At 45.7% G+C, this 26,717-nt stretch overlaps 1 protein-coding gene across 5 annotated transcripts in view; it reads right to left on the reverse strand.

The window, feature by feature from the left end:
- SDK2 (sidekick cell adhesion molecule 2) overlaps positions 1 to 26,717 on the reverse strand; it is a 487,588-nt gene that overhangs the window by 67,797 nt on the left and 393,074 nt on the right. For all 5 annotated transcript variants that reach the window (XM_060252314.1, XM_060252313.1, XM_060252312.1 and 2 more), the window contains 8 exons: positions 16,895 to 17,028; positions 10,343 to 10,454; positions 8,206 to 8,396; positions 7,742 to 7,825; positions 6,043 to 6,237; positions 5,094 to 5,210; positions 3,793 to 3,960; positions 1,782 to 1,884 (listed from right to left, as the gene is read on the reverse strand). In XM_060252314.1, the coding sequence (XP_060108297.1) occupies positions 1,782 to 1,884; positions 3,793 to 3,960; positions 5,094 to 5,210; positions 6,043 to 6,237; positions 7,742 to 7,825; positions 8,206 to 8,396; positions 10,343 to 10,454; positions 16,895 to 17,028 (1,104 nt within the window). The remainder of the gene's footprint in view (positions 1 to 1,781; positions 1,885 to 3,792; positions 3,961 to 5,093; positions 5,211 to 6,042; positions 6,238 to 7,741; positions 7,826 to 8,205; positions 8,397 to 10,342; positions 10,455 to 16,894; positions 17,029 to 26,717) is intronic.

The following is a 26,717-nucleotide window of genomic DNA, read 5'->3' on the forward strand; positions in this document are numbered from 1 at the left end:
AAAAAAACATGCAAAAAGCCCACTGAAGGTGTGAGGAAGGACAGATGAGGGTTAAGGGAAAGCAGAGGGGAAATCCCTGTGTGGAAGCTTCATTGCTGCTGAGAATGCGTCTGCCTGCACAGACAGTGACAGCAGAATGGGGAGTCTTGCTTGTGCTGTGGCAGCCTTGAAGTTTGGGCACATGTGCCAGAGGCTTAGCTTTACAAATAATGAGTTGCATCTGCATTCTTTTAAGGCTACTGCTTTTTTTTTTTTAAAAAAATGCAGCTGTTTGTTCTGCCAGGCATGAGTTTTAGCATGCATGCTGGAGCACATACTTGTTTGTCTGGGTTTACAGGTAACCACATTGGTCCAAAGAAATACTCCAAAACAAAAGCCATGTAATATTTTTGTAGGATGATCAACAAGAAGAACAACAAATACTCCAAAACAAAAGCCATGTAATATTTTTGTAGGATGATCAACAAGAGGAACAACACACACACACACACAGAACAGTTTTTGCAAGGCTTTGAAATCTCCAGACTGGAAATTAAGCACATGAAAACAAAAGGAAGGAGGAAACCTGAAGCACACACACATGCATGCACACTCCCACCCCCTTTTAAACATCCAGCTTGATAAAGAGTTCTGGAGATTTCAAATGTGGCACACCACTTGGTGTTATTTTGGTTGTTCATAAATAAAAAGGATAACAGGGCTTTTGTTTGTCTTAGTAAACGTTTTTAGCAAGTACCCTTTTGCGGATCATGAATGGGAGGTCAGCCAAAGTAGCCAGCTATTCTGCCCATCCCATTTTATCCCACCTCCTCTGAGGAGCTCAAGGCAGCCCATAACATTCTCCCTTTCCTCAGTTATCTGCACTGCAATGCTAAGAGGTTAGCAAGGTTGAGAGGGAATGACTGGCAACCTGGCAAAGTCCATAGCTGAGTTGGGGGATTTAAACCTAGGCCCCTCAGATCCTAGTTCAGTCCTCTATCTTCAATGCCACACAGATTCCTCTGCACAAGGATATAGTTAACTTTCAAGGGTAAGGTGTATCATGCTATTCTTCCTCCACCCCAGTGAGAGAATGTAGCAGTTTTCTCTCAGCATAGTTGCTAGCAGGCACCAGGTGGCAACAGAGGCCCATGGTTTCACACAGGAACTCCTCTCATTCCTTTTCCACAGCTGAGTTTTTAAGGCATGTAGAGAAATAGCTGGAAGAATCCCGGCTGTGAATCCCAGACAGGCATTTTACTAAACATCAACCTGACTATTCTCAGGTTACAAAGCCACACAGATTTTGGCCTCTTCCCCAGTACATGATTTGTACAAAGAGTGATGCCAAGGCTCAAATTTGCATGAAGCTATGTTAGCAAAAGCCAGGAGATTGTTCATTTTTCACAGGAGACACCTAAGCAAAGGCATTTCCCCAGTGTTCCAGTCTTAAATCCTGTCATGAAAAACAGGACCCAGCATTGGTTCAAAGGAAGCTCTATCCATCTACTCATGAAAATGTTTAAAACCATAACAATGACCCATAATAATGAAGTCACAGCATTTTATCCACAATTAGCTTCCCCGTGACTTCGTTTTCACACTGGTGTCTAAGGAGACTGGATGTTATCTGCCATGACTGTTTAGTAACTCTACATCTCATAACAGATTGCTCTTGGCATGTCCTTCTCCACTTCCTCCTTCCCCACCTTGTACTCCAAAGGTCCCATCTCCATCTCCATCATCTGCTCTTCACACTTCTCATGAGTCTAACCCCATGCAGAACAGAACCTGCCACTTACCGGACTACTACACTGGGATCATTGGTTACTCCACAGGTCATAGATGCCTTGGTGCCTTTGATGACACTCTGATCCCGAGGGGGGTTGGTGATGCGTGTCCGAGCTGGGGAGGGAGGAGAGGGAAAGAGAGAGAGAGAGAGAGAACACCTAAGCTCAGTCAGGGTAACAGTTGCCATGCCAAGCCAGCAATCAGCCTTCTGACCTGCAGGTTCAAATAACTTCCCTTTTCATGCAGTAATTGTGATGGTCACAAAAGTCTGGTGATTTTAACAGATTCATAAAATTTACAGACTTGCAAAACAAAGTTCACTCACTCATCTGTTCCCCAAAGTCAACTGGTACAACTGAGATTTCAATGAGTACCACAAAGAGAAAACGGGTCTACTGACACCACAGATGCAAGGCATATATCATAAAGGGAATATAATCCCCCTCCCCCAAACGGCAATGGCCACTGAATGTCAACTCAGCCATTCCCTCTTGTTCACAAAATCTGCTCAAAACCTCCACTGCTTGTCAGTTACTGCAGAGAAGATGTTTTAATCAGCTGCAAGTTATGTACTTATCTGTGTTTCTATGGAATCTATGTGCCCCTTTATAGGTGTGCGGGGGGGAGGAGAAGCTCAGACATGGTAAGATACTTATCTGAAAAACACTATGTGTGCAGGTCCTTGTGAATCCTTTTTCCCCATAGCGCTGAGGAGTAGGATAAAAGTTCAACTAATTACTTATCCACAAACAGATTCCCAGAAGCAGGCTTATCCAAATGTAGGTTTTGTAAGGAGACTATTGTTTCTTAGACAGTCAGCAGGAGGCACTGATTCACCCCTTCCTGCAGCCTTGTGGACCTGATTACAATTGTTTTATTAGATAAAATTGAAAGAGAACAGATATACTCTCAAAACAAATTTGATGCCCACAATCCACAGGCAGCAGTAACTTCAGGTACTGGTCCTTTGCTTGGAAACACTGTAAACTGACCAGGAAAATAAAGTTTGTATATTTTCTATTTATTTCTTTTTCTTCTTTTTTGGGATTGTAGAATTAGGCTTTTATAAAAATCTTATTTCTTAATAAATCCTGCATTTGTATGATTTCACCAATATAACGCGAATAAACTAGATTTAGGTTTCTGGGGAAAAAAACCCTGAGCAGTAATCATGCAAGACACACATTCTGGGATTGTGGTAAAAGCCAGGCTTAGCTTCTGCTAAAAGAAATCAGCAGGTAAAATTAGCAAATTATCTCAGTGAATAGATGCACAGTTCCAGTGGCGTAAATGAGACAGGGAACAAAAAAGGTAGAAAGAGGAAGGATGACCAGGAAAAGAGAAACTTTATTTATTTTAGGCAATTTCTATTCCACCCTTTCCCAGAGACGGGCTGAGGGCGGATAACGATATAATAAAAAACAATTTAAAACATACATTTAAAACCAGAGCAACTATTGTGCAAAGTGTGTGTAACTTTACTGAAACGTCACATTTTTGTATGGGAAAAAGAATATCAGCAGCACAGTGAAGGAAAATCATTCTTGATGAACGTACGGGGCTGATTCAACCCATATGTTTTCATCACCTTGTGACTTGCATATGTGAATGAGCAATCACAGTCCTAGCAGCATGGATAGAACTTTCAACTCATCTGCTGTCATATCAAACTTCACTGGAGTCAGTTCCATCATAACAACGAAAGGACCAAAAACTAAGTGGAGTGTGTGTGTGTGTGTGTGAATAAGCCCTGTGACTCTCAAACACCTGTTTATTATCAGCATATTTCCTGTAGCTTTTATGATGCAAACATAGATAGAAATTGGCATTCAAAACTGAGTTTTTGATAGAGTCCTGACACTCTCCAAGATACAGATGAAGTCACATGTCTCAGATTTCCCCCAACTTCTGTCTATGCAACATCTGATATACCAGTCTGGCTGATCTGATGGTGACACCATCTCCAGCAGCTGGTACAGAACAGGCACATAGGATGGGAGGCCAATATAGGGACCATCTTACCCCAAACAACAAGTTCAGCGGATGCCTCATCAACACCACGGGAGTTGGTGGCGAGGCAAGTGTAGCTGCCAGCATCTGAGATCCTTGTAGGACTAATCAGGAGGCTTCCTGACTCCAGCAGTGTAAAACGAGGAAGTTGCACTGAGCCACTAGCCAGGATTCTCTCCCCTGCAGAGGAAAGAGGAAGAGTCTATTATTAGTCTTGCCTTCAATGGCTTCCTACTGTGGTGTATGAAATCTCCACCACAATGAATGCTGAAGTCCTGAGCACCTGTGTTGATGACCTCAGATCAAGCAGTACCTTCCTTCTAGAGAAAGGAACATAAGAGGGGGTTTTTTGGAGGGGGTGGTGGTGGTCCTTCTCTCTATCCATATTTGTGAACTCCAACCTTCCTACTGGAATTTTTTTACTGCATTTTATCCTGCCTTTCGTCCAAAGACCTCAGTATGGAATACAAGTTTCTCCCCTCCCCAGTTTATCCTCACAACAACCCTGTGAGGTGGAATAGCCCCCCAAAGAGTTACAGAGTGGCACATAAGGCAGAACAAAGATTTGCACCTGGGTCTCTGTGGTATAAATCCACCATCTACTAAAAGCCGCATTGGTTCTCTCTGGTTTTAGGAATTCAGGGGGACCATACTAATACCAGTCAATTCTCTAGCACAATTGGGCTTGTCTTGCAAAGCCGCCTGGAGTATGGGGAGGGGTTGCATGGCAGGACTGAGCATTGTCGTGGAATGCTGAGGGTCACTGGCAGCCAGAAGCAGAGGGTAACAATACTAATGGCTTTGGGTCACATTCAGCACTATGCCATCTTATGAGGTTTTCAAGCAGAGATCATGTTTCCTCTCCCCAACTTCACACAAGATGCACCAAGTATATTGCCTTGACTCTTCCCATTGCCTGGGAGCTAAGGTATGAATTCTGAAACTGGGAAGGGAATACAGCTTGGCAATGGTCCAGCCCCAGGTAACTGTGCTAGTATACCTTGATTCTACTAATTTTTCTGTTTTCTCCACCTCAAGCCACAAACCTCTAACTGGGACGAGGCCAACTTTTTGGAAAGAAAATCTCTGATCTACATCACAGGTGGCCAGAGCCACAAACCTGCCTCTCTGGATGTGGATGCAGAAGAGGACTGTCCATGCTGTATCATGATTGGTAGCAGGCGATCTGTGTTCACAGCATCAAAGGCTGGGCTCCAGCTACCAGGAATCATTTGTGAGGAATTCTTACTTCCATGCCTGGCCAAGCCTGCAAGCAACTTTTCACAAATTCCTTTCACGCGCCTCACTGTTACCTTTCTGCCACGTGATAGCTGGTCGCGGAGCTCCTGAAGTCTCACAGCTGAGCACCACAGCCATTCCATCAATCACAGTGCTGTCCAGAGGTCCTTTGGTTATATTGGGGGCAATGCCTATGATTGGGAGAAAGGCAAGGGAAAATACCTATGGTGTGGGTTCCAGATTGCCAAATCATTAGCACATCATTTTTGCCTCCCCCCACCCAATTTCTCTGAGCTCTCCAATGAGGCAGTGCTTAAGCTGGACAGAAGATGAAAAATAGGAGGAGCCTTAAATAAGGATCCGAATCTCATCTGATACTCTGCCTATAAGGGGCACTTGACTGTGTTCTGCCTTCTCCTCCCTGCTCAAGCCCTCTCTTTCCCTGTTCAGAATGCTTCTGAATATTGGGGAGATGGGCAAAGAGACCACATAGCCCTCTCAGTGCAATACTATAATATTATCAGAGATAAGGTGGTGGAGACCAGACCTGGATAGCCCAGGCTAGCCTGATCTCATCAGACCTTGGAAGCTAAGCAAGATCAGCCGTGGTTAGTCTTTCAGTGGGAGACCACCAAGGAAGTCTATGCAGAAGCAAATGACCCCTGAACATCTCCTGCCTTGAAGACTCCTACAGGGTTGCCGTGAGTCAGCTGTGACCTAGCAGCAAAAAAAAAAGTAGTGGCAGAAACAATTTCCCTAAAACGCAGAGAGAACCTTTAGGATACTACTCCCTCATGGTTCATGCAGATTGCCTCCAACAGCTCCCTCTCCACTTTGCAGACTATCAACCATTACTGATCTTCCTAATGGCTCACCTCTTTGCTTTCTGCAATAGAGCTCTGTGACTATCAACCCTGCTTCTGGAAGTTCAGCGCCAGGACTGCGAGGTCCTGCAGGGAACACTGGGGTGGAAGGAAGGGGGCTCCAAGGCAACCTATAACCAAAGCACTTGCTGACACCTACTGGTGACGGCTAGGTACGTGGAGGATTGCACCTCGCCAGCAGCATTGCGGGCAAAGCACTGGAACATGCCCGTATCGTCTGGCACCAGCCCACTGATCTGCAAGCTCCCATTGGTGAGGAGCTGGAAACGAGGGAGCTTCTCCACTTCAAGCAGTGCTGCATCCTTGTACCAGAACATACTGGGTGGAGGTACACCTGCAACGCATTAGAGAGCAAAGGGAAAGGAAAATTAAACTCTTCCATATACCACTTTCCCTTCTCAATAGATTTCCCATTCCCAGATCCTGGAGATGGTCCAGAGGTTTGTGATTCTCAGTACTTAACTAACTAGTTGCTACCACAACACTTCCCTTCTCGCACATACTTAGAATCCTGTTCATTATTCTACTCTAAGAATCACACTCAGAAAACACAAGCGTGTGGGTGTCCCAAAAGCAACAGGGGTGATGGGTGCCTAAGGCTGACAGAACTGGGAAGGATTTACATAAAAGCAGGGAAATTCAGCTCAGGGTGGTGTTCATAGCTTATTGTTCTCCCATTTTGCCCTGGGAAATAGATTAGATTGAGGGACTTTATCCAAGGTCACTCAGGCTGATTCCGCACTCACCTTTCTCCGGGGCAGGCTTCCGTTTCTGGGCGGAGCAAACTGGTGATTTCACACCAGTTGCTCCATGCCGGCATTTTGTGTGGGGCAAACCCACAATTTGCCCCGCTGCAGTGTAAACTGGTGCAACTGGTGCGAAACTGGAGCAACTGGTGCGAAATCACCAGTTTGCTCTGCCCAGAAACAGACGCCTACCCTGGAGAAAGGTGAGTGCAGAATCAGCCTCAGTGAGTCTCATGGCTGAGCTGGGGATCTGAACTTTGTTCTCCCCAGTCCTAGTCTGATTCTCTAATCTCTACATCATACCGGCCTCATCCCCCCAGCTTCTCCCACCTCTAATGGTCCAAATATTCAAACAAATTCAGGCTTGACTCAAACGCTCTAGCAGCTTGGATCTAACAATCTGAATTAAATCCAGAATCTTGTGATGAACTGCAGTAAAACTAAAGAAACACGGGTCTGCCATTGGGCCGCAACATCCCTTGTCTGTGCTCTGGCAAGGAAGGAACAAATAGACAAGAACACAACTCCAGCGAGATGCTTACTATCTTATTCTTAGAAAATGCTTGCTAATCTTAAACCTCAGATTTGTGTCCTGCTTATTTTAAACCTTAGGTTTGTATCCTGCAATTTAAGATCACACTTTCTTCATCGACTCTGGAGCTGTCTGACGGTGCTCTGCTCCTTTCATTGAGAGCCTGCACACACTAATATCATAGCTGCTTATGAAACTGCTGTCCTACACAGGGCTTCTGCTTTAGGCTGTCTGTAGACTGAAGCAGATGTCAGCATGTCACATTTGTTTTGTTCAGGTCGTCTTTTCAAGGTTACCTTTGCAACTGGATGGGGCAGAAATGTTCTTATTTTTATAAGCAGGTGTTTTGTTTCGTTTTTTTAAAAAGGGGGAGCAGCCGCACAAAAACTACAACGTTCTCTTCCCCCTTACAATGGTGAAATGCTCTAGGTGTACTTTTGCTGGCAAACTAGTTATTAAAATTGCCAAGTTACTAGCAGGATGAGTGCTCAAACTGCCTTGGCTTAGGCTGCAACAAAAAGCTGAACTAGATGACTGAGAAGTGAACTAGGGAAAATTACCTTTGGCTTGACAAGGAACCTGCACCACCTTCTCCATCTCAGCTGTGATGTGCCTGTCTGGTTCTCTGACAAACTGAGGTGGCTCTGCAACAGAAAACCCAGTCATGGGACTGACCAAACTTCCTCCAATGCAAAATATCAGCAGAATTCCAACAAGCACTGGTTTTGCATGCCTCTCAATTTGGAACCGAGTTCACAAGGTCTAACAACATCAGACCTCCATTAAGGTTACTGACTCACTGCACTCTGATCATATGAAGCTGCTGCACACAGAATCTAGTTCAGTATCACCTACTCTGATTGACAGGCAGAGGTCTATCCCAGTTCCTACAGTCTGGGAACATCTGAGAGGCCAGGGATTGAACCTGGGACCTTCTGCATGCAAAGTATATGCTCTTCGCTCACCCACAGCCCCAACATATCTTTGAGGTTATGATACCACATGGCTTCCTTCCCATGCTTACCCAGGACAGAGAGGTAGGCTCCTCGCACCACAGAAGGCACACTGCTACTTCGCAGCACGGCCTCGCATTCATAGTAGCCACTGTCGCTCAAAGTGGGATTGAGGATGGTCAGGCGCCGGTTGTAATCACTGATGCCACTCGACACAGGCACCCTGTCCTTCTTCCAGACGATGTGCAACTTGATGAGTGGCCTGGTTAGCAAAGAGGCCTGTGAGAGGGGATCCCCTTTCCCATGCACCCAGTGTCACTGGATAATCAGTAAAGACTGAAGGTACTCCTACCCAGCAGTCCAGTTTAGCTTTGCAGTTAGGAGTGTACACACAGCTGGTGGCAGAAATCAAGCTATTTTGATGGATGGGAAGTCCCTGCATGGGTGGGGGCTGTAGGTGTAACCACTGTTGCTTGAAAATATTTCTCATTTATGGAATTTAATTTAAATTTAATCTAATTTACTTTTTTGATTTATATCCCACCCTATCCCGCAAGTGGGCTCAGGGCGGCTTACAACACTAAAACAACCGTTAAAATAATATCATAAAAACAGACATTACAAACAGGAGCAGCACAGTAAACCATCTTACAGACATAGGCGGTAAACAGCATGCGGCTGATGGATAACAGCATAAAATAACACCATAATGGTGAAATGCTGGGGGAAGTGATGACTTTCAAGGATGCCCACTGGATTAATTAAAAGCCTGGCAGAAGAGATCCATCTTACATGCCCTGCAAACCTTGATAAGTCCTGCAGGGCCCAGATCTCCAGCGGGAGCTCATTCCACCAGCTAAGGGCCCAGACCAAAAAGGCACTGGCCCTCATTGAAGTCAACCGGGCGTCCTTAGGACCAGGGACTATGAGAAGATGTTGAGCAGCAGACCTCAGAGCCTGGGGGGGAGGGGTTCATATGGGGAGAAGTGGTCCCGAAGATATGCAGGCCCTTGGCCGCAAAGGGCTTTAAAGGTAAGGACCAACACCTTAAACCGGATCCGGTACTCCAGAGGTAGCTGGTGCCGTTTGCACAGCACCAGATGCATCTGTGCACGCATAGTCCTCTATACCAACAACCGGGCTGCTGCGTTCTGCACCTGCTAGATTTTCCAGAACAGGGTCAAGGGAAGCCCCACGTAGAGAGATTTACAATAGTCTAATCTGGAGGTGACTGTTACATGAATCACTGTGGCTAGATCATGGGAGGTAAGATAGGGGACCAACTGTCGGGCCCACCTCAGATGGAAAAAGACAACCCTTGCAGTGGCAGTGACCTGTGCCTCCATAGATAAAGAGGCATCCCCCAGACTCTTCACCTCTGTTGATGGTGTCAGTTGGGTGCCATTGAAAAGTGGGAGCCTGATTCCACTCCCCAGCCCCTTCTGTCTCAGACCCAGGACTTCTGTCTTTGATGGATTCAGCTGGCTCTGATGCAACCAACCAGCTACAGCCTGCAATACCTCACCCAGTTCTTCAGGGGCAGAGTCCAGGCAGATAGAGCTGGGTGTCATCAGAATATTGGTGACAACCAAGCCCATATCTTTGGACCATCTGGGCGAGGGGGCGCATATAGATATTAAATAGCATTGGGGAAAGGATTGCCCCCTGTGGCGCTCTACATTCTAGTGGGTGCCACTGGGACAATTCCCCCCTAACCCCTGAATCTCTGTGTCGGGGAGGTGGTGGGCCAACACCTCATGGTCAACCATACTGAATGCTGCTGAGAGAACTAACAGTATCAGCAGTGCCGAACCGCCATGGTCCAGATGCCTCCAAAGGTCATCTACTAAGGCGACCAGCACTGTCTCTGTCCCATGGCAAGGTGAAAGCTGGATTGGTAGGGGTCCAGGGCATCAGTTTCATCCAAAAAAGCCTGGATAGTATTATACCACATTGGCAGAGTGCATTGGGAGCAGAAGAATGCCAGCAGAGGGATTCTAGGCTGTTTCCCAGATCATGGTTTTGCAGAATGAACCTGTGCTCCAGCCCAACAGAGGAGAGTCAAGGAGGCCAGGGCAGCAAATTCATGCACTGAAAGTTCTACTGAAAAGATGATTTATAAATTATCAAAAGACCACTGTCAAAATTCCAGCAGACATGGCAGCTATCCCTTCCAACAACCAAGAACCACAACAAGCAGAGACTTACCTGGCATTGGCCACACACTCTAGGATCACTTCTGATGTTCCGGCAATTACACTAGTGTTGCGAGGTGAAATAATGATGGTTGGGGCAATTGGATCGGCTGGGCCACCTATATCTGAGGAGGAAGGGAAGTGATGTTGACACCAAATGGAAAAGTTTCCCAGTTGTAGCGCACACAGAAGGCAAACTGGCCCTTTAGGAATGCTGCCTCCTCCACTGAGAACTGAGTGCTGTTGCGGAACCCCAGACAACCCTGAGCAATGGAATGGCACCAGCAGCAAGACTCTCTCAATAAATGTATTTTTGGTATTCAAAATGTTGGAGTTGATTCTTCTTCCTTTGCCCAAGACTTACCATTTCTCCTCAACATGCCAAGAATCTACAATCGTTTCTCAGTGTACCCACCTTCAGACTGAAAGAAATCAATATTACACTGTACTGGTTAAACAGATCCCCAGTATTCCCATTGGTTATGCTATTGTAACTTCCAGCTTAGCCACATGGTTCCTTCCAAACTTTCAGTACTCCTGCACCTGTAACCATCCCAGTGTCTTCTCTCTCACAGCCACTGGTGATCCAATGACTAAGGGCCAAAACAGATATGACAAAGACCATGAATTTCCATCTATCTGTAAAATGTAAGTCAAACAAACATGATTTACCTTTTACAGATGGATGGAGATCCATGATATTCATTCCATCTGTTTGGGCCCTAATTTCAAAGCTGTGTGAATATCACATTTTGGTGGGAGCATGAGAAAGCTGCCAAGTGTGGCTTCTAGTTGTGATGTCTGAAAACTTGCAAACGAAGTTGCTGAGTCAGATTTTTAACCATCAGAAGACAGAGCGCCAATGCTTTGCCTAGTTCCATGCCAGTCTTCATGACCAGCACAAGTGGAATAAAAGTTCATTACTGCAGGCAGTAAACACTGCAAAATAAGTTGCGCAGTTTGCAGTGTACTGCCCTCTGGCCTTCTTATTTACTTCTCATACTTGGCATGAGGTTGGTAGGATTCTTTTGAACTCTCCCTCACTTACACCAGCAAGCCAAGATTGGGCAACCAGCTGGCCATTCTATCAGGCACTTTATGGAGCCCAAAAACAGCACTCATTTTGCCCCTTGACCAAGGGTCTCATTTCCTTCTTACCCCCAGGGCCAGCGCATCCATTAGGCAGCCTTAGGCAGATGCCTACAGCATGGCCTAGCGGGGGCTGGGGGAGTAGGGGGGTGGTGTGCTTCTGGAAGCACAGACATGGCACAGGAGGTGGAGCTATGGCAGCCGGTTGGGAGTGAGCATGGGGGGAGGAGGGGGGGTGGGGGACATCATGCCTGGGGCACTGGCCTTGTGTCAGCACCCTAGCACTGGCGCTGCTTACTCCTCTACTATACTAACTTTCTTGAAGTGCTCCTACCTGTGTTATCCACCAGCAAACACACCATAGCCCCTACGCCTATGCAGCTCCCATTTGGTGGCAAAAGAGATAAGACATGCACAGCAGAAGTCTGTAGACTGATGTCTTCACCATGCCACTCAGGTTTCACCTGCTGCCCATCCATGCTTCTTTGTCTATCTGCAGTATCACTTCTAATCTTCCACAAGGCACAGGTAGATGGAAGTGAGAGCAGCATCTTGGGGGCTGGAAAGCCAGGCTTTTCTTAACCACAGTTTGCTCACATAGTGATGGAACTCACAAAACTCTTTTAGCAAGTTGTCAAGACTGAAGGGAACATTTTAAGTTTCTTATTATGCATCAGTCCATTGGCCTATCAGCTTCACTATTGTCTGCTCTCACTGGCAACCACACTGCAGAGTCCCAAGTGCAGGCTTTTCCAATCACCTTCTACCTGGTCACTTGAGCTGGAGAGAGCTGAAAGTGTCCTTTCACATTCCAGGCAGATGCCCTACCACTGAGTAAAACACGCCCCCCCCCCCCCGTTAGCTGTCTAACAGGATAGTTTTTTAAGCCTTCCCTTTAAAGCGGCACGGATTTTCAGTCTCTCAGAAGGAACATTAAGATCCTGTACCCACCTTAACCAAGGAATTCTACAGAGATCTGGCCCCTGCTCCCCATCTCTAGCTGGGCATCAACAGGTGGCATCAGAGATGCAAGCAGAGACAGAGGGAGGGAACATGAGACAGAGCAGCAGAAGTGGCAGAAACAGCAACAGGAAAAGTACATAAAGCAAAATAATTGCAGCGATAAAGCCATCCCTCCTCCCCTTCATGTGTTGCTGGGATCGCAAGGTTGCTGATATAGCTGAATCCATAAAGGCGGGCACTATGGTGTTTATTACCCACAGAGGTACAGCACTCCAGATTAATGGGGCAAAGAAAGGGGAGGGGGAATATAAAGCCAGGTCTGGGAGGCATAAAACAGCTGTGATGTAAACATCTTCTGGAGGGGCTGAGGAATCACAGGGCCGACTCATGTGGATTTCATGGCTTTGCTGGGAGGCAAAGATCAAGGCCTTTCCCAAAGAGCTGAGAGTTTCAGGAGAAAGTGAACTCAAGACTATTAAATGAAAGAGTAAGCTCAATGGCTCCAAAGGTGCTGGGGGAATCTCTGAAGTGTTACAGCAGAGGAGGTGGAGGGCTAGGACTGAAGAATTAGGGCAAGTCTCCTATAAACTTGAAAGTGGGAGAAGCAACAGCCATTTGTGGGTGAGGAATGTGGACCAAAAGCAGGGTGAAGTGGCCTGCCTCGAGTGATAGATTTGGAAGGAATATTCAGCTATTAGCTCATTATTAAAATATTTCCATGGTTTTAGGGCTGCCAACCCCAGCTTGGGAAATCCCTGGGTCTTTGAGGGTAGTGCCTGGAGAGGGCGGAGGCTGGCGGAAGAGAGAGAGCTCAGCAGCAATGTGACGCCACAGGGTCCACTCGCCAAAGTTGCTGTTTCCTCCAATGGAACTGATCTCACGAGTCTGGAGATCAGTTGTAATTCCAGGAGAAATCCAGGCCCCACCTGTAATTGGCAACCCTGGTGCTTGGGGCATTTTGCATTTCTTTCTCAGGAACCAAAAAGGTCTGTCCTTGTGGGGAGCAAACCAAATTGGGAGTGAGATCCTGTGACTATGTAGCAACAGGACATTCCCACAGCATTAAATTATATGTAGGATTGGGTAACGAGCAGCTCTGGGAAAGCAAGGTCTAGCAATAATTAAAGACAATACTGACTTTGATGGACCAAGGGTCTGATTCAGTATAAGGCAGCTTCATATGTTCAAAGGAGGAATAATAGAACCCAGTGTCCACTCCAAGGGGGAGGGACGGTGGCTCAGTGGTAGAGCATCTGCTTGGGAAGCAGAAGGTCTCAGGTTCAATCCCTGGCATCTCCAAAAAAGGGTCCAGGCAAATAGGTGTGAAAAACCTCAGCTTGAGACCCTGGAGAGCCACTGCCAGTCTGAGAAGACAATACTGACTTTGATGGACCAAAGGTCTGATTCAGTATAAGGCAGCTTCATATGTTCAAGTCCCACTCACCCACTGCAGTCTTCTATAAACAGTAGCCGTGGAGGGGCGGGGGTGAATAGATTCCTCCAGACTGCCTTGTAATAAGACTCCAGGGGGAGTAAGGCATACAAGGAATAAGAGGGACTATGAATGGAAGGACTTTCCTAAAGCCAAAGAGGGAATAGGAAAGCCTGGATCAATAGGGAGGGAGAGTGAGGATTTAGATAGGAAGGGTCTGAGGGCTGAATGTGAGGGTGGCTGAGACACTGTCGGCATGCATGCCAAGAGTCTCTCTCGAGAGCATATTAGGCTGAATGAATTTAGCTTCCTATCCACTGTGCTGCAGTCAAGTACCCAGGAAGCGGAGAGACTATATGGATGGCAAAGAAGCAGAAACGGGCCTTAACTACTCATGTAATTAGAGCCTCTAGCCTTACTGCTTGCAGCCGTGGCCCAAAGTGTCTAAATAAATTCGGAGCAGGCAGAAATGTTTAGTCAGCACCAGCCGGAGCTTTGCCAGAGATTTACTGCAAATTAAATTTGGGCCCAGGCCTGCTGAAACGATGGGAAAGCCAGATGCAAAGAGATGCCGATGACAGGCTGAGCTTCAGGGACCTCTTGGTCTACATAAAAAAGAAGCAAGACAGAAAATACCTCCTTGGACCACCTTACACTCACCTGTGGCGCTCCAAAACAAGCTACTGCATCTTAATGTCTGAGTGCTTTGTGATCCTTTATATTCTTACACATGGTTCAAGATGGCAAAAGGCTCTCATAGCCAAGGACAGAGCACTGAGGCACAGAGTGCAATACTTTGTAGAATTGTACAATTACTCTAGTCCAAGTCTGTTGAAATCACTGGAATTATTCTGCGTAAAACAGCACAGTAAGTGACTTGCCCAGGCCCTAAAAGCAGGCAGTGGAACACCTCAACAGAGTGCCAGCTGGTGCCCCGATCATTTGGCTGCTTGTTCTTTTGGAAGAGAGACGTTTCTCTGCACTGCACAGTGAGTGTGATTTGGTGGATAGATAGAGAATTTAGACTTGAATGTGGGAAGACACCATATAAGCGCCAGCTGTGTCATGGATTTAGGCAGGAGAACACACTCTCAACTACATCTGCAAAATACGCACAGTGGTGACCTACCTCAAAGAGCTGCTATGAAGGGAACACAACACAGGCTGCAAAGCACTTTGTAAATCAGGATTGTTAGGCTCATGCATTAATAGCAGCAGAAGCATGACAAGTGGCTGATCATATGCATGTTTACTTAAAAGTAAGCTCCACTGAATGCAATAGGACTTATTCCCAAGCAAGGTACACAGCATTTCATTTCAGCCTTAGTAAGAGAAGCAGGTGGCATCTCTGATTTCAGGAGAGGCGTGCAAATGCAGAACACATGTACAAACTTCCAGCAGCATGCACTGTAGTGAAGGTATATACAGCCCTTCCGTTATATCCTCACATGTTTCTGTAATGAGCTATCCCATTGCTGCTTCCAATAGGAAAGCCCCTCCTGAACCTGATGAAAAGCAAGCTAGGCATTGCAAAGAAAAACTCTAACAAGTTGTTCTCTTGGAGTGCTAACACAAGAGCTGAAGGGAAGGAACATTTTTGAGACAGAGTCAATGAGAAAGGGATGGGCATGGCCCCCCAAGTGGGTTCTGAAATGGGAAGTGAGCCCTGCTGGGGGAAGGAGCAGCCTCATTGGGCTTTTGTAGGGGAGAATGAGTGTGCACAGAAACTCAACTGTATGCATTCCCTCCCACCACCTGAGTATCTCATTATCCTTCCTGATAAACATGACGCTGGAATTATGCATTTGCCAAGGTAAGGGATTGGATCCACTGGAACATTTTTGCAGATGGAATTATTTTGTCCTGCAAGGTGCAACTTGCTGGCCTCCCTCCTCCCACTGTAGCCCCCAAATGCCCCCTGAAGTTTTTTGGGCCTGGGGTGGTGCTCCAGCAGTAGGTGGGAGACAAGAAAGTCACACTCTGCAGGCAGAAATTGTTATTTCTGTGGGAAAACTCTGCTGACTGTCTAGTTTGGCCCTGAAGCTGGACACCATCTCAGAACCATGACATTCACCCCCACACAGCAGATGTGTGCATATGGAAGGAGAGCGCATGGTTACTCTTGCGCTCTACATCTAGCATGTTTTGTTTCCAATTCACATGTTGCAAAGTTCACATGTGTGTCATGTGGACTTCAGATAGATGTATTCTGGCAGTCCTCTGACATGAACACTTCTCAGGTGAACACAGGTCTAATTGGGGTTAGGACCATGGACTTCAACCTCTCTCTCTGCAACCTTTTCCTGGGAAGCAGCCCCAGCCAGTCACTACTTGATCACTGGGGAAATGGAAAAGTACTAATAGCTAAACAAAAATTTCCCCAAGGAAGCAAAGAGTAGTTCCCCGGGACTGCTTTAGGATGGGAAAAGAGCATGGGGGCGAAGGCCCTTCTCCCTAAATGCCATGAACTGATCTTAATCTGGCCCATGTGTGCCTGGGAATTAAGTTCCTGCCATGGAGCTACAAGGAGCCTGTCTGATCCAAAGTACTCATATGAACATATGAAGCTGCCTTATACTGAATCAGACCCTTGGTCCATCAAAGTCAGTATTGTCTTCTCAAACTGGCAGCGGCTCTCCAGGGTCTCAAGCTGAGGTTTTTCACACCATTTTGCCTGGACCCTTTTTTGGAGATGCCGGGGATTGAACCTGGGACCTTCTGCTTACCAAGCAGATGCTCTACCACTGAGCCACCGTCCCTCCCCCTACTCATGGTGGGAAGGTGCATGTCCACCACATGGACTTTATAACGTGTGTATCAACCTTTAGTATCAGTTTCATGGGCCCAAGTACCTGCTTTCAAAGCAAGGTCAGTGCCTTATTTCTGGGAGCATTCTTATGCATTAAGCAACCAAATGACAGAAATTCAAGGTTGTCCCCACCACAGAATCTCCAAACTGAAGTAAGCCACTTCTGTTGAATTTTTGACCGCTATCCAGCTTCTAAAAGCACACTAGCACAGCCAGAAAAAAAGAATACGCCAAATGAAAGGTCTCTCCAGTTCAAACCATGATGCACTTACTCTCCACAGTTAGTGTGATGGGTTGGCTGGTTTTATTGTCTCCGTTCTTGTCATTCACAGCCTGCACATAGTACCTTCCAGCATCAGGTGCTACCGTTGACAGGATCACAAGAGTGTTCTCCAGTGTGATGGCTCTGAAGGGAATGAAGAATAGTTTTAGTACTAGCTATGTGCCTCAAAGGCATGAGACACCCCCCCTTTAAGAAAAGCTGCTAAGAGAACGATACGACACTCTTATCCAACACTCACTTCTGTTGCCCTTCATCTTAGTTCAAGTCAAGCAATGCTTAGCAGCCCAGGAGGCAGCATGATGGTCCTTCTAACAGTACTGAAACTGATCATTTCCTGCTCTAAGCACTTAAAATCTCTGAATATTGATGTGTGCTCCTGTCAGGGCTTTTTTGGTAGAAAAAGTCCAGCAGGAACTCATTTGCATATTAAGCCACATCCCCTGATGCCAAGTCAGCCATTCCTGGCTCTTATACTTGTAGCAAATGCTGAGCAAGTTTCTGCAGTTATGTGCATGATGTTTTTCATATATGTCTGCTTACACATATGCATACATGCACAAAGAAGAACACAAAATGGAGACATCTGAAAGATGATGATGAAGAAGAAGATATTGGATTTATATCCCGCCCTCCACTCCGAAGAGTCTCAGAGCGGCTCACAATCTCCTTTACCTTCCTCCCCCACAACAGACACCCTGTGAGGTGGGTGGGGCTGGAGAGGGCTCTCACAGCAGCTGCCCTTTCAAGGACAACCTCTGCCAGGGCTATGGCTGACCCAAGGCCATTCCAGCAGGTGCAAGTGGAGGAGTGGGGCATCAAACCCGGTTCTCCCAGATAAGAGTCCGCACACTTAACCACTACACCAAACTGGTTCAGAAAGTGTCAACATCTTTCCGTCTGAAAGTTCCTCGGCAAGTGTTGTGGTTCAAAAATGCAGGCAAGTGTTGTGGTTCAGCAATGCACAATGTAAAAGTTGCAATCAGAAGTAGAGGCTGCAATAAGGCTGCACTTCTGGTTCAGACATGATTACTAGATCTCTCTCCACTCCCAGACTACTTGACTGTGCCTGCATAAATACATGGGTGAAAGCAGATGGGACTCCCTGCAGGAACAGACACTGGGTTTTTTGCCTTGGGATGAGCTCAGCTTCTTCCTGCCTTTGCTCTCACACTAGCACACATAATTGCTCCAGCTCCTGTACGGATTTTTCATCTTTCTCTCTCTATGCTTTGGGCAAGATTTTGGCTTCCTAAAACCTTCCACCATTCAGAATGGTTATCCATTTATATCTTTATTAGGTGCTTTAAAAAAAGAAAAAGAAAACAAGCTTGCAGCAATGCTTTGAGAGACGGAAGGAATGGTTTTGTAATTGTCACAAAGATCAGCCAGTCAGCACTCTGAACAGCCATCTTCCCTTGAAACAGGAACAGCCAGATGCTCCTGAGCTTGATTTAATTGGGATCCAGTGCAGATCTGCAGTGGACTCGAGTAGGGTTGCCAGGTCTGTGTTGGAAAATACTTGCAGACTTTGGGAGTGGACCTTGGAGAGTGCAGGGGCCTCAGCATGGTACAGTGTCATAAATTCCACCCTTCAAAGCAGCCATTTTTTCCAGGAGAGCTGATCTTTGCCAGATGGAGATCAGTTGTAAAAGTGGGAGATCTCCAGGCCCCACCTGGAGGCTGGCAAACCTAAAGTTATATATGTTCAATTTCACATGCAGCTGGATGATCCTGGAGGCTCAGGAAGCCTCAATGTATAAACCAAATGTCTGCAGTACTTTCACCTCAGGTGAGAAGGGAAAAACTATTCCCTATTTCCTGTTCCCACCCTTAAATTATTTCAGTGACTAAGCTCTGAGGAGGGAGAACAGGCTGGATATTCATAGATTAAGTTTTCTTTTCTTTTTTTAAACAGAATGATCTAATCTGCTGGAGACATAAAATGGCTGAGGGAGGGGAAATATATTTTACCATTAAATTTGTGATAAAGAGGCTTTATCTCCCCAAACTGCCTTCACAAATGGAAAGGCAACCAGTTCACTTGCTGCATAATGGAGGTTACATATTCAATTCCAGTACGCCCTGCGTATGAAAGAATTCTGTAAGATTCTATGAGGCCATGGCAGGTTTTGTTGTTTGCTGTTGTTTTTGAAGTGTATGTGTGAATGTTTTGTTTTCTCGCTGTGTGCGAGGAAGGTTTCGGTAAAATGTGTGTTACATACTAACTAGTGTACATACTTGCTTCTCGGTGTGTGTGGCTATAAAAACACAGTGTGTGTGGCATCCAATAAAGGGCAAATGTGTTTCTAAGGGACAAACTAAACAAGATGCTGGGAGACATTATTGGATTCGAATCAAACTGGTTATGAACCAGACTGGTCGACAGTGGGTAGAGACAAGGTCCTTCCTCACTGGGAAATCCCCCCTCCCCAATCAATACCATCCCTCTAGCAGTCTTTCCAGCTACAAGGGAAAAGATCCAGGGACTAATTTCTGGAAGGTTAGGACAGGACTAGCCTCACAAACTTCCTTATCGAAGTGCTTTAGAGTAGGCATTCATGTGGTTTCTGCAAACTTACCCTTTGACCAGGAGAGCAGGCCACAGGATTGCATACACTCTCTCCCCTCTAACATAGTCACTCCCCCTCCCATTCTAAATGATGTTACTTCTGCACCACCACTCACTATCAACAGTGCTATCAACCAGCTTAGCCTTGTAATTTAGGATTTTAAATTAGGTTTATGGCTGCACGAGCCCACAGGGAGTATAAACTAGGTTGTGCATATGCTGCCCTTTACCTTTTACCTGTGCAGACAGGAACATTTTCAAGCAGGCAGGCTGATGTGACTGGCATTCCTATGAGTTGGTAATCCCTTCCTATTGCAAATATCAACTGTGTGCATATGCTATACCACATATGTTACCTGTGTGGGCATAGCTATTGATAGGCACATGCATAATGCATGAACACAATTTATTGCAAACAAGCTGGCTTTTAATACAATCTTAGTCTGGATAGATTCACTAAGAACAATATAAGAGAATTAAGTTACTCAATGATGGAAATACTGTTAAGTTTTTTAAAATTTAATTTGTTGTCAGGACATGTAACAGAAGATGAAGTTCTCAGTGTTATTAAGATTTAAGTGCTCCTGGGATTGTGATGAATAAAAAATGGCAACAAAAAGAGATAAATGCTAAATAAAGAAGGTTAACCCAATATTCGAGGCCTTGTTCCAGTGTTTTGAATGAGCAAATTATGCCATCATCAAACACTGATAGTGACTAACAGCCATAGGGTATATTGTCCCTTAAATAAGGAATGAGTGCTGGCAAAGGGTACTTGTTCTGGGGAAAGGAAAGGCAATGGCTGATCACACCCTCCTGTGGCCACAATCCAAAGGTGCACATGGATGCTATTGGATGCTAGCCTAGATTAGTCTGATCTTGTCAGTTCTCAGAAGCGAAGCTGGGTCAGCCCTGGCTTAGTATTTGGATGGGAGACCTCCAAGGAATCCCAGGGTTCTGATGCAGAAGCAGGCAATGGCAAACCACCTCTGAAGGGCTCCTTCCCTGAAAACCCCACAGGGTTCCCATAAATCAGCTGTGACTTGATGGCAAAAAACAAACAATTAAAAATGCTATCTTAGTCTAAATTACCCTTTCCCCCCAGTGGGGACCTAAAACAGCTTACCACATCTTCTCTCCTCCCCTTTATCCTCACAATAATCATATGAGGTAGGTTAGGCTAAGAGTGTGTGACTGGCCCAAGGTCACCCCGCAAGCATCCATAGCAGAGTGGGGGTTCAAACATGGCTCACCCAGATGCCTGTCTGACACTCTGGGTGTGTTCACATGACACTAAATGATGTGTTTTGCAACTGGATTTTTGCTGTGTAAGAATAGCAAAAATCCAGTTGCAAAACACATTATTTAGTGTCGTGTGAATGCACCCTCTGACCACTGTACAACACTGTAGGCCATCCCAAGCTCCTCGGAGGAAGGGCAGAAAAAAAATAAATCAATAAAAAATAAAATGTGCATGCACAACAAGTGCACTCTTCTGATCATAGCCGAGACATTCGCACATTCAGAGGGCTCACACACTGCACCACCCTGCAGTTGATATTTAGCTCTGCTTGCTAAACATGCCCTTATTTTTCACCTTTGCTTTCTATAACTCATCATCTTCCCCTCCCCCACCTGTTTCTCAAAAGGACTTTCTCTACCCGTGTCTTGGCTGATGAAAGTGCCGCCTTATCAGCGGCACTCCTTCTTTCCTTTTCTTTGCTCCTCTCGCTTCACTCAAAGGCGATGTTAAGGTGTCCTTGCCCGCTGAGTGTACTGATTGCTGAGAAACCATTTTTACATACAGAATAGCAGCCAGCAGTTTGAACTTGATTCCCGGAAAGTGGCTGGGATGTTAAAACACGACAGCATGCCAAATTAGGTGAAGACAGTGCCAGAGCTAGATCTGCAAAGCTGTGATCTTGGTGGGAAATGCCACAACCATAAACAGTGTGTGTGTCCTTCAACAAACATTAACGGGATTTTAAAAAATGAACTGGAGAGGTACCTTAGTGGCACTGGAATGTTCACATATGCATAAGAAGCTGCCTTATGCTGAATCAGACTATTTGTCCATCAATGTCAGTCTTTCCTGCTTAGATTGGCAGAGTCTCAGGTTGAGGTTTTTTGTATCACTTGCTACCTGATCCTTTTAACTGGAGATTTTGGGGATTGAACCTGGGAAATTCTGCATGAGAATAGCTCAAAATTTATATTGCCAATCCTACCCTGTTGCGTGATGGGATACACCTACAAAAAGTTCAGACATACACCAAAGTCAGTATTGAAAAGGCTATGAAAAACGGTGCAATCCTAAGCAAAGTTACGCCCTCCTAAATCCATTGAAATAAACTGACTTAGGAGAGTGTGTGCATTGCACTGTAACATAGCGATTTATTTATATTATGTATTTAGTTACATGGACTGCTCTGTGCCAAGGTAGCTGCTCCTAGAAGATCCCAGGACTTCTCATGTCAGTACTGGGATTAGCCACAGGCCCACTGCCCATGCAGTAGTTCTAGGTGTTTTGGGGACTCCTCACAACAGATACCTCCTAGTCTAATAGTGCCATACATACTCATAAAAGCACATCTGGGACAAGGGACAATTTAGATTTCTCCATTGCCTCCTACGAGGCTTCTTGGAGATGCTGCTGCTAATGCAAACGGGGTTGATGAGATGGGGGGGGGGCAGGGTTTCTATTTGCCTTTGGTTTGGTTGGTAAAAAGGAATGGGGTCCAGGGGGAATCTTTGTCTAGATGCTCATGGCAGCTCTCAGTAGCTCTATGCCAATCTCCTACACCTACAAATGCCAGTTCCCAACATTCTAGCATCTGTTAGCAGAAACAAGCAGTAGCCCAGGATGAAGCTTAATTTTCAAAGACTTTGTTGGCTTTGTCACACAGGGCAGGGATGCAGTTTGGCATTCCAATGTTCTCAGCACATACCTTTGCTTTCTTCTACAACCCAGTTGGGAGAAAGTCAAGGACTGCACCAGGACACTCAGTTGTGGTAAAAGAAAACTGCCCACCACCTCTGCCACTGAGTGGTTCAGCCCTCACTGATTATAGGATATGATGGATCTCTCAGTGACCTTCAATACTATCAACCATAGTATCCTACTGAGACACCTCTTGGCACTGGGACTCAAGGGACTGTGATATGGTGGTTCAAATCCTACCCAGACAGGCAGCCTTAGCGGGTGGGTGATTCCAGCTCTGCTGTGAGGTTCTGCAGGGTTCAGTCTCATCCTTCATGCTATTTAATATCTATGTAAAGCCACTGGGATCTCAGAAAGTTTGGACTGCCGTATCATCAACATGTGGACGATAACCAGCTCTATCTTCCCCCCCCCCCCATCTAATTATAAGAATGCTGTTGATGTTTTGAACCAGTGCTTTGGAGCTGGTAATGGGCTGGATGAGGGTGAATAAGCTGAAATTTAATCCTGACACAACAGAAGTTCTCTGCATTAGCAGAAAGGAAGATCTGGGACTTGAGATCTCTCCTCTCTTGGATGGGTTTACACTCCCCTTGACAAGCCTGGTTTGCAGCTTGGGAGTACTACTGAACATAGTAATCATCCTTAAAAACCAAGTGGCTGGGGTGGTTTGGAGTGTTTTTGCTCAGCTCCAGCTGGTGCATCAACTGCATCCATTCCTGGGTTAGATATAGCCACAGTGATCTATGCCTTAATTATGTCTACTGCAACGTGCTCTACTTGGGGCTACCCAGTGCTTTTTTTGAACAGGAACGCAGTTCCGGTTGGCTTGGTGTCAGGGGGTGTGGCCTAACATGTAAATGAGTTCCTGCTGGGCTTCTTCTACAACAAAGCCCTGTGTGAAACAATGCTGCCATCAGAGGGTGTGGCCTAATATGCAAATGAGTTCCTCATGGGCTTTTTTGTACAAAAAAAGCCCTGGGGCTACCCTTGAAGAGTGTTCAGAGGCTACAGCTAATGCAGACTGCTGTGGCTAGACTGCTTGTCAGGGCCAGATATTGGGAATATGTGATCCTGATATTACAATAATTACACTGGCTACTGATCTGCTCCTAAACCTAATTCAGGGTGTTTTGACTGGGATATCAGAATGTTATAATAACAATAACAACAACAGTAGGGGGTCCATGAGATTTGTGGCATGCAGGAATCCCACCTTTCCCACCCATCACTGAGTCTGATGCAGCTCCTGGCTTTACCACATACCTCCGAGGCCAGCTGCAATCAATGCTCCCGCTAAGCTGTGGAGTCTTGTAAGCAAAAATCCTACTTCGTGAGCATTAAAGTTGTGAATGAATGATTTGGCTACTGCATAAACTAGTGTGCTCCGAGGCCATCCCTCCTGAGCGAAGACAAAAATGTGTGAGCCAGAGGCTAAAAAATTGTGAGCTATCTCACACTAACTCGGCTTAGAGGGAACACTGGCTGCAACAGCAGTGTTGTGTGGGAGCTGCTGTGAGCCCAGAGCAGCTCCCAATGTCTGCCACTGCTGCAGCCAGGCCTGGAGCAGTTCCTGGCATCCTGGAGTGGCTCCCAATGGCCACTACTATGGTCAGGCCCAAAGTGGCTCCAAATGGCTGCTGCAGAATCATGGTAAGTGGGTTGTCTGTATGTGTGTGTAGACAGCCATTTTTTTAGTGGAGGGGATTTAACCCCCCCCCCCCCCCATATATATTTTTAAAAGATTTCAGATTTCTCTGCAAACCTGGGCTTCCCCAAGTTTTGCAGGAAAATCTGTTTAATGTTGGCATGGCCCAAATCTGCAGATTTAGGTATTCACAGATGCGACTACACGTTATTAGATATATAGATAATAATATATATGTGCAATATGTTCCTTCAGACAGATCACAAGGTCAAACACACAGAGCTAGATGTGCCACTCTCTGGACTGTGGCCACATGTATACTGTAACATGAATATATATGCCGCTTTACTGGATTTCTTACATTTTCTATATAGTAGATCAGTTTGTGCTAGTCTTTGTACCCCTTAAGTCCACACCCTGTTCATGAGCTTTGCCTGTAAGGGTACACACAAAAAGCTTTCTGCTAGAAAAGCTTCTCATCCTGAAAAATGATCCTTTGCTGGAGGGGTAATGCTGTACTGCACTATGAATGTGTCTGTCTGAGTAGGGAGACATGGCAATTTTTTCCCCTTTCCTGAATGGAATATTTACAACCCTTAAGAAAGAGAAAATACCCTTTCTTACATCTTGCTCTTCCTTGCTTTCTTTTAAATTCATTTTCTAGATGATAAACAAAGCCATTAGTTTATCAAGTCTATCTCCGGATGCTAATGTGATGCACGCGAGACATCTGTTAAACATCCTTAATGTTAGTTTAACAAGGACGCATTCAGCTGCATTCCCTCACACTTTGTTCCATTAAGATGGTACGTGGCAGGATTCTCTCAGATAAATGGCTCAGCTAATGTCTCTGCTTTATGCCTTTCCTTCGGGGATGAGAGTTAGAGAGAGCGGGTTGCTAGTAATTTTCTTATAGACCATGCTTTGTACCTTGTCCAAGAATGGATATCTCTCCAAAGGTGCTAGGAAGACACAATCATGGCCTATCAATGTTCGTACATTGCCATACCATATATCTACTGGTGGACAGTTTGCTCATACCTACTGTCATATCTAAGATTTCTGTATCTGTTCCCACTTTTCTGTAGAGCATGGGTGTCAAACTTATATATGGACTACAACCAGACTGCCCAGGGCTTTAATCAGGCCCACAGCTCTTTTCTTCCCCTCTCCTGCCCTCACCCTTTGAAGTTCCAAGGCTGCCAAAGTTTGTCTCTGCTGAATGGGCCTGAGAACTGGCACTTAGTGAGCACTCTAACCTGGGAACCCACAGCCAAAGGGGGATATTATACTGGAGAGCCATTGCCAATCTGAGTAGACCTGGGGAGGGGGGGAATTGCAATGCCCAGCCATTTCACATTTTCCTAGGCTCAGAGCATTTTATATTTTAGTTTATATTTTTAGTTTCTGCTGTGATCCTTGAGATGGAATTTGAGCTGTGGAAGATATTTTTTTTAAGAAATAGTGAGAGAAAACAGTGATTTTCTGATAGAGGAAACCCTGGGTAATGCTAACCCACTCGTGTGTTTGTGTGTGTGTGTGTGTGTATGTGTGTAAGTACCATAATATCTGTGAGGGATGTTTTGGATGTGACAGGGGAGAGGACACATACAGGAAAGGCAAATGGATTGCACAACTTGACTGAGAAGTAACTGAGGGCAACTGGATTGAGAAAAAGCTATCCCTTTGAGAAAGATGACCTGGTAATGGATGGTTTTCTGGAACAGAGAAGGCACTGCTACAGCCCTTCTGATAGCCTAGTTAGGAGGACTGCAGAAGGCATCTATCTCAAGTATTCAGCTGTGAAGGATTACCTCATGGTAAAGGACATTTTATTCAAAGACATAAGACAATTGCTTAAGTTGATGATGTGCCAGAAAACTTTCTGGTATCTTGAGGCTCTCACTCTCAAAAGGAAGGATGTGTAGTTCTTTGGGAGAGGGGTGCTGGTGTCCACATCTCTGACTTGGCTACCATCAGTTAGAGATGGCTCTGAGGTGTGGGCCACGGTTTGGATACAGAGTGTGAGAATGAGTGCAGAGAGACAAATACTAGAGTATTTGGTTTCCAATTTGATATGGGAAACCCACTGATTTCTTCCTGAACTGCTGGTTGTGTGGGGCAGGCCCTGCTCAAACATTAACAACAGTAAAAGTACAATGACTTTGTAGGTGGGGCTGGCTATGACTGAGAGTGCACACAGCAAACTTGGAAGTATGAAGGCACTGCTATGCCCTCTTGATACTTTGACCATGGTTTCACTTCCCTTTTGGTTGGTTTGTTGTAGTACCATATTCCAAATAAAGGAAGAAGTGGGCATCTGGATCTATTATGGTAACTCTTCTTTCCAAAATCCTGGCAAGCCATGGCACTCCCTTCTTTTCAGGTCTGTTAGACATTCTTCGGCTGTCTTGCTAGTGGGACTCCTCAGGCCTCAGAATGGGAAGGGAAGGGGGTTGTTTCACCTGTTTCCAGTTTGTTCAGTCTACAGCTATGCCTGTCCTTGGCCTTTTATAGGAGTGTGGAGGGCTGCTCGTAACAATAGGTTTCCTAGTACAGCAATTTTAGAGAGCTGGGAAGTAAAAAATTAACCATTCACTGGATTGAAGAGTTTGAGTGACAGGCTGCACCCTCCCTCCCCTTCCTCTGATTGG

This window comes from Heteronotia binoei, chromosome 13 (assembly GCF_032191835.1).
Source record: "Heteronotia binoei isolate CCM8104 ecotype False Entrance Well chromosome 13, APGP_CSIRO_Hbin_v1, whole genome shotgun sequence".
NCBI lineage: Eukaryota > Metazoa > Chordata > Lepidosauria > Squamata > Gekkonidae > Heteronotia > Heteronotia binoei.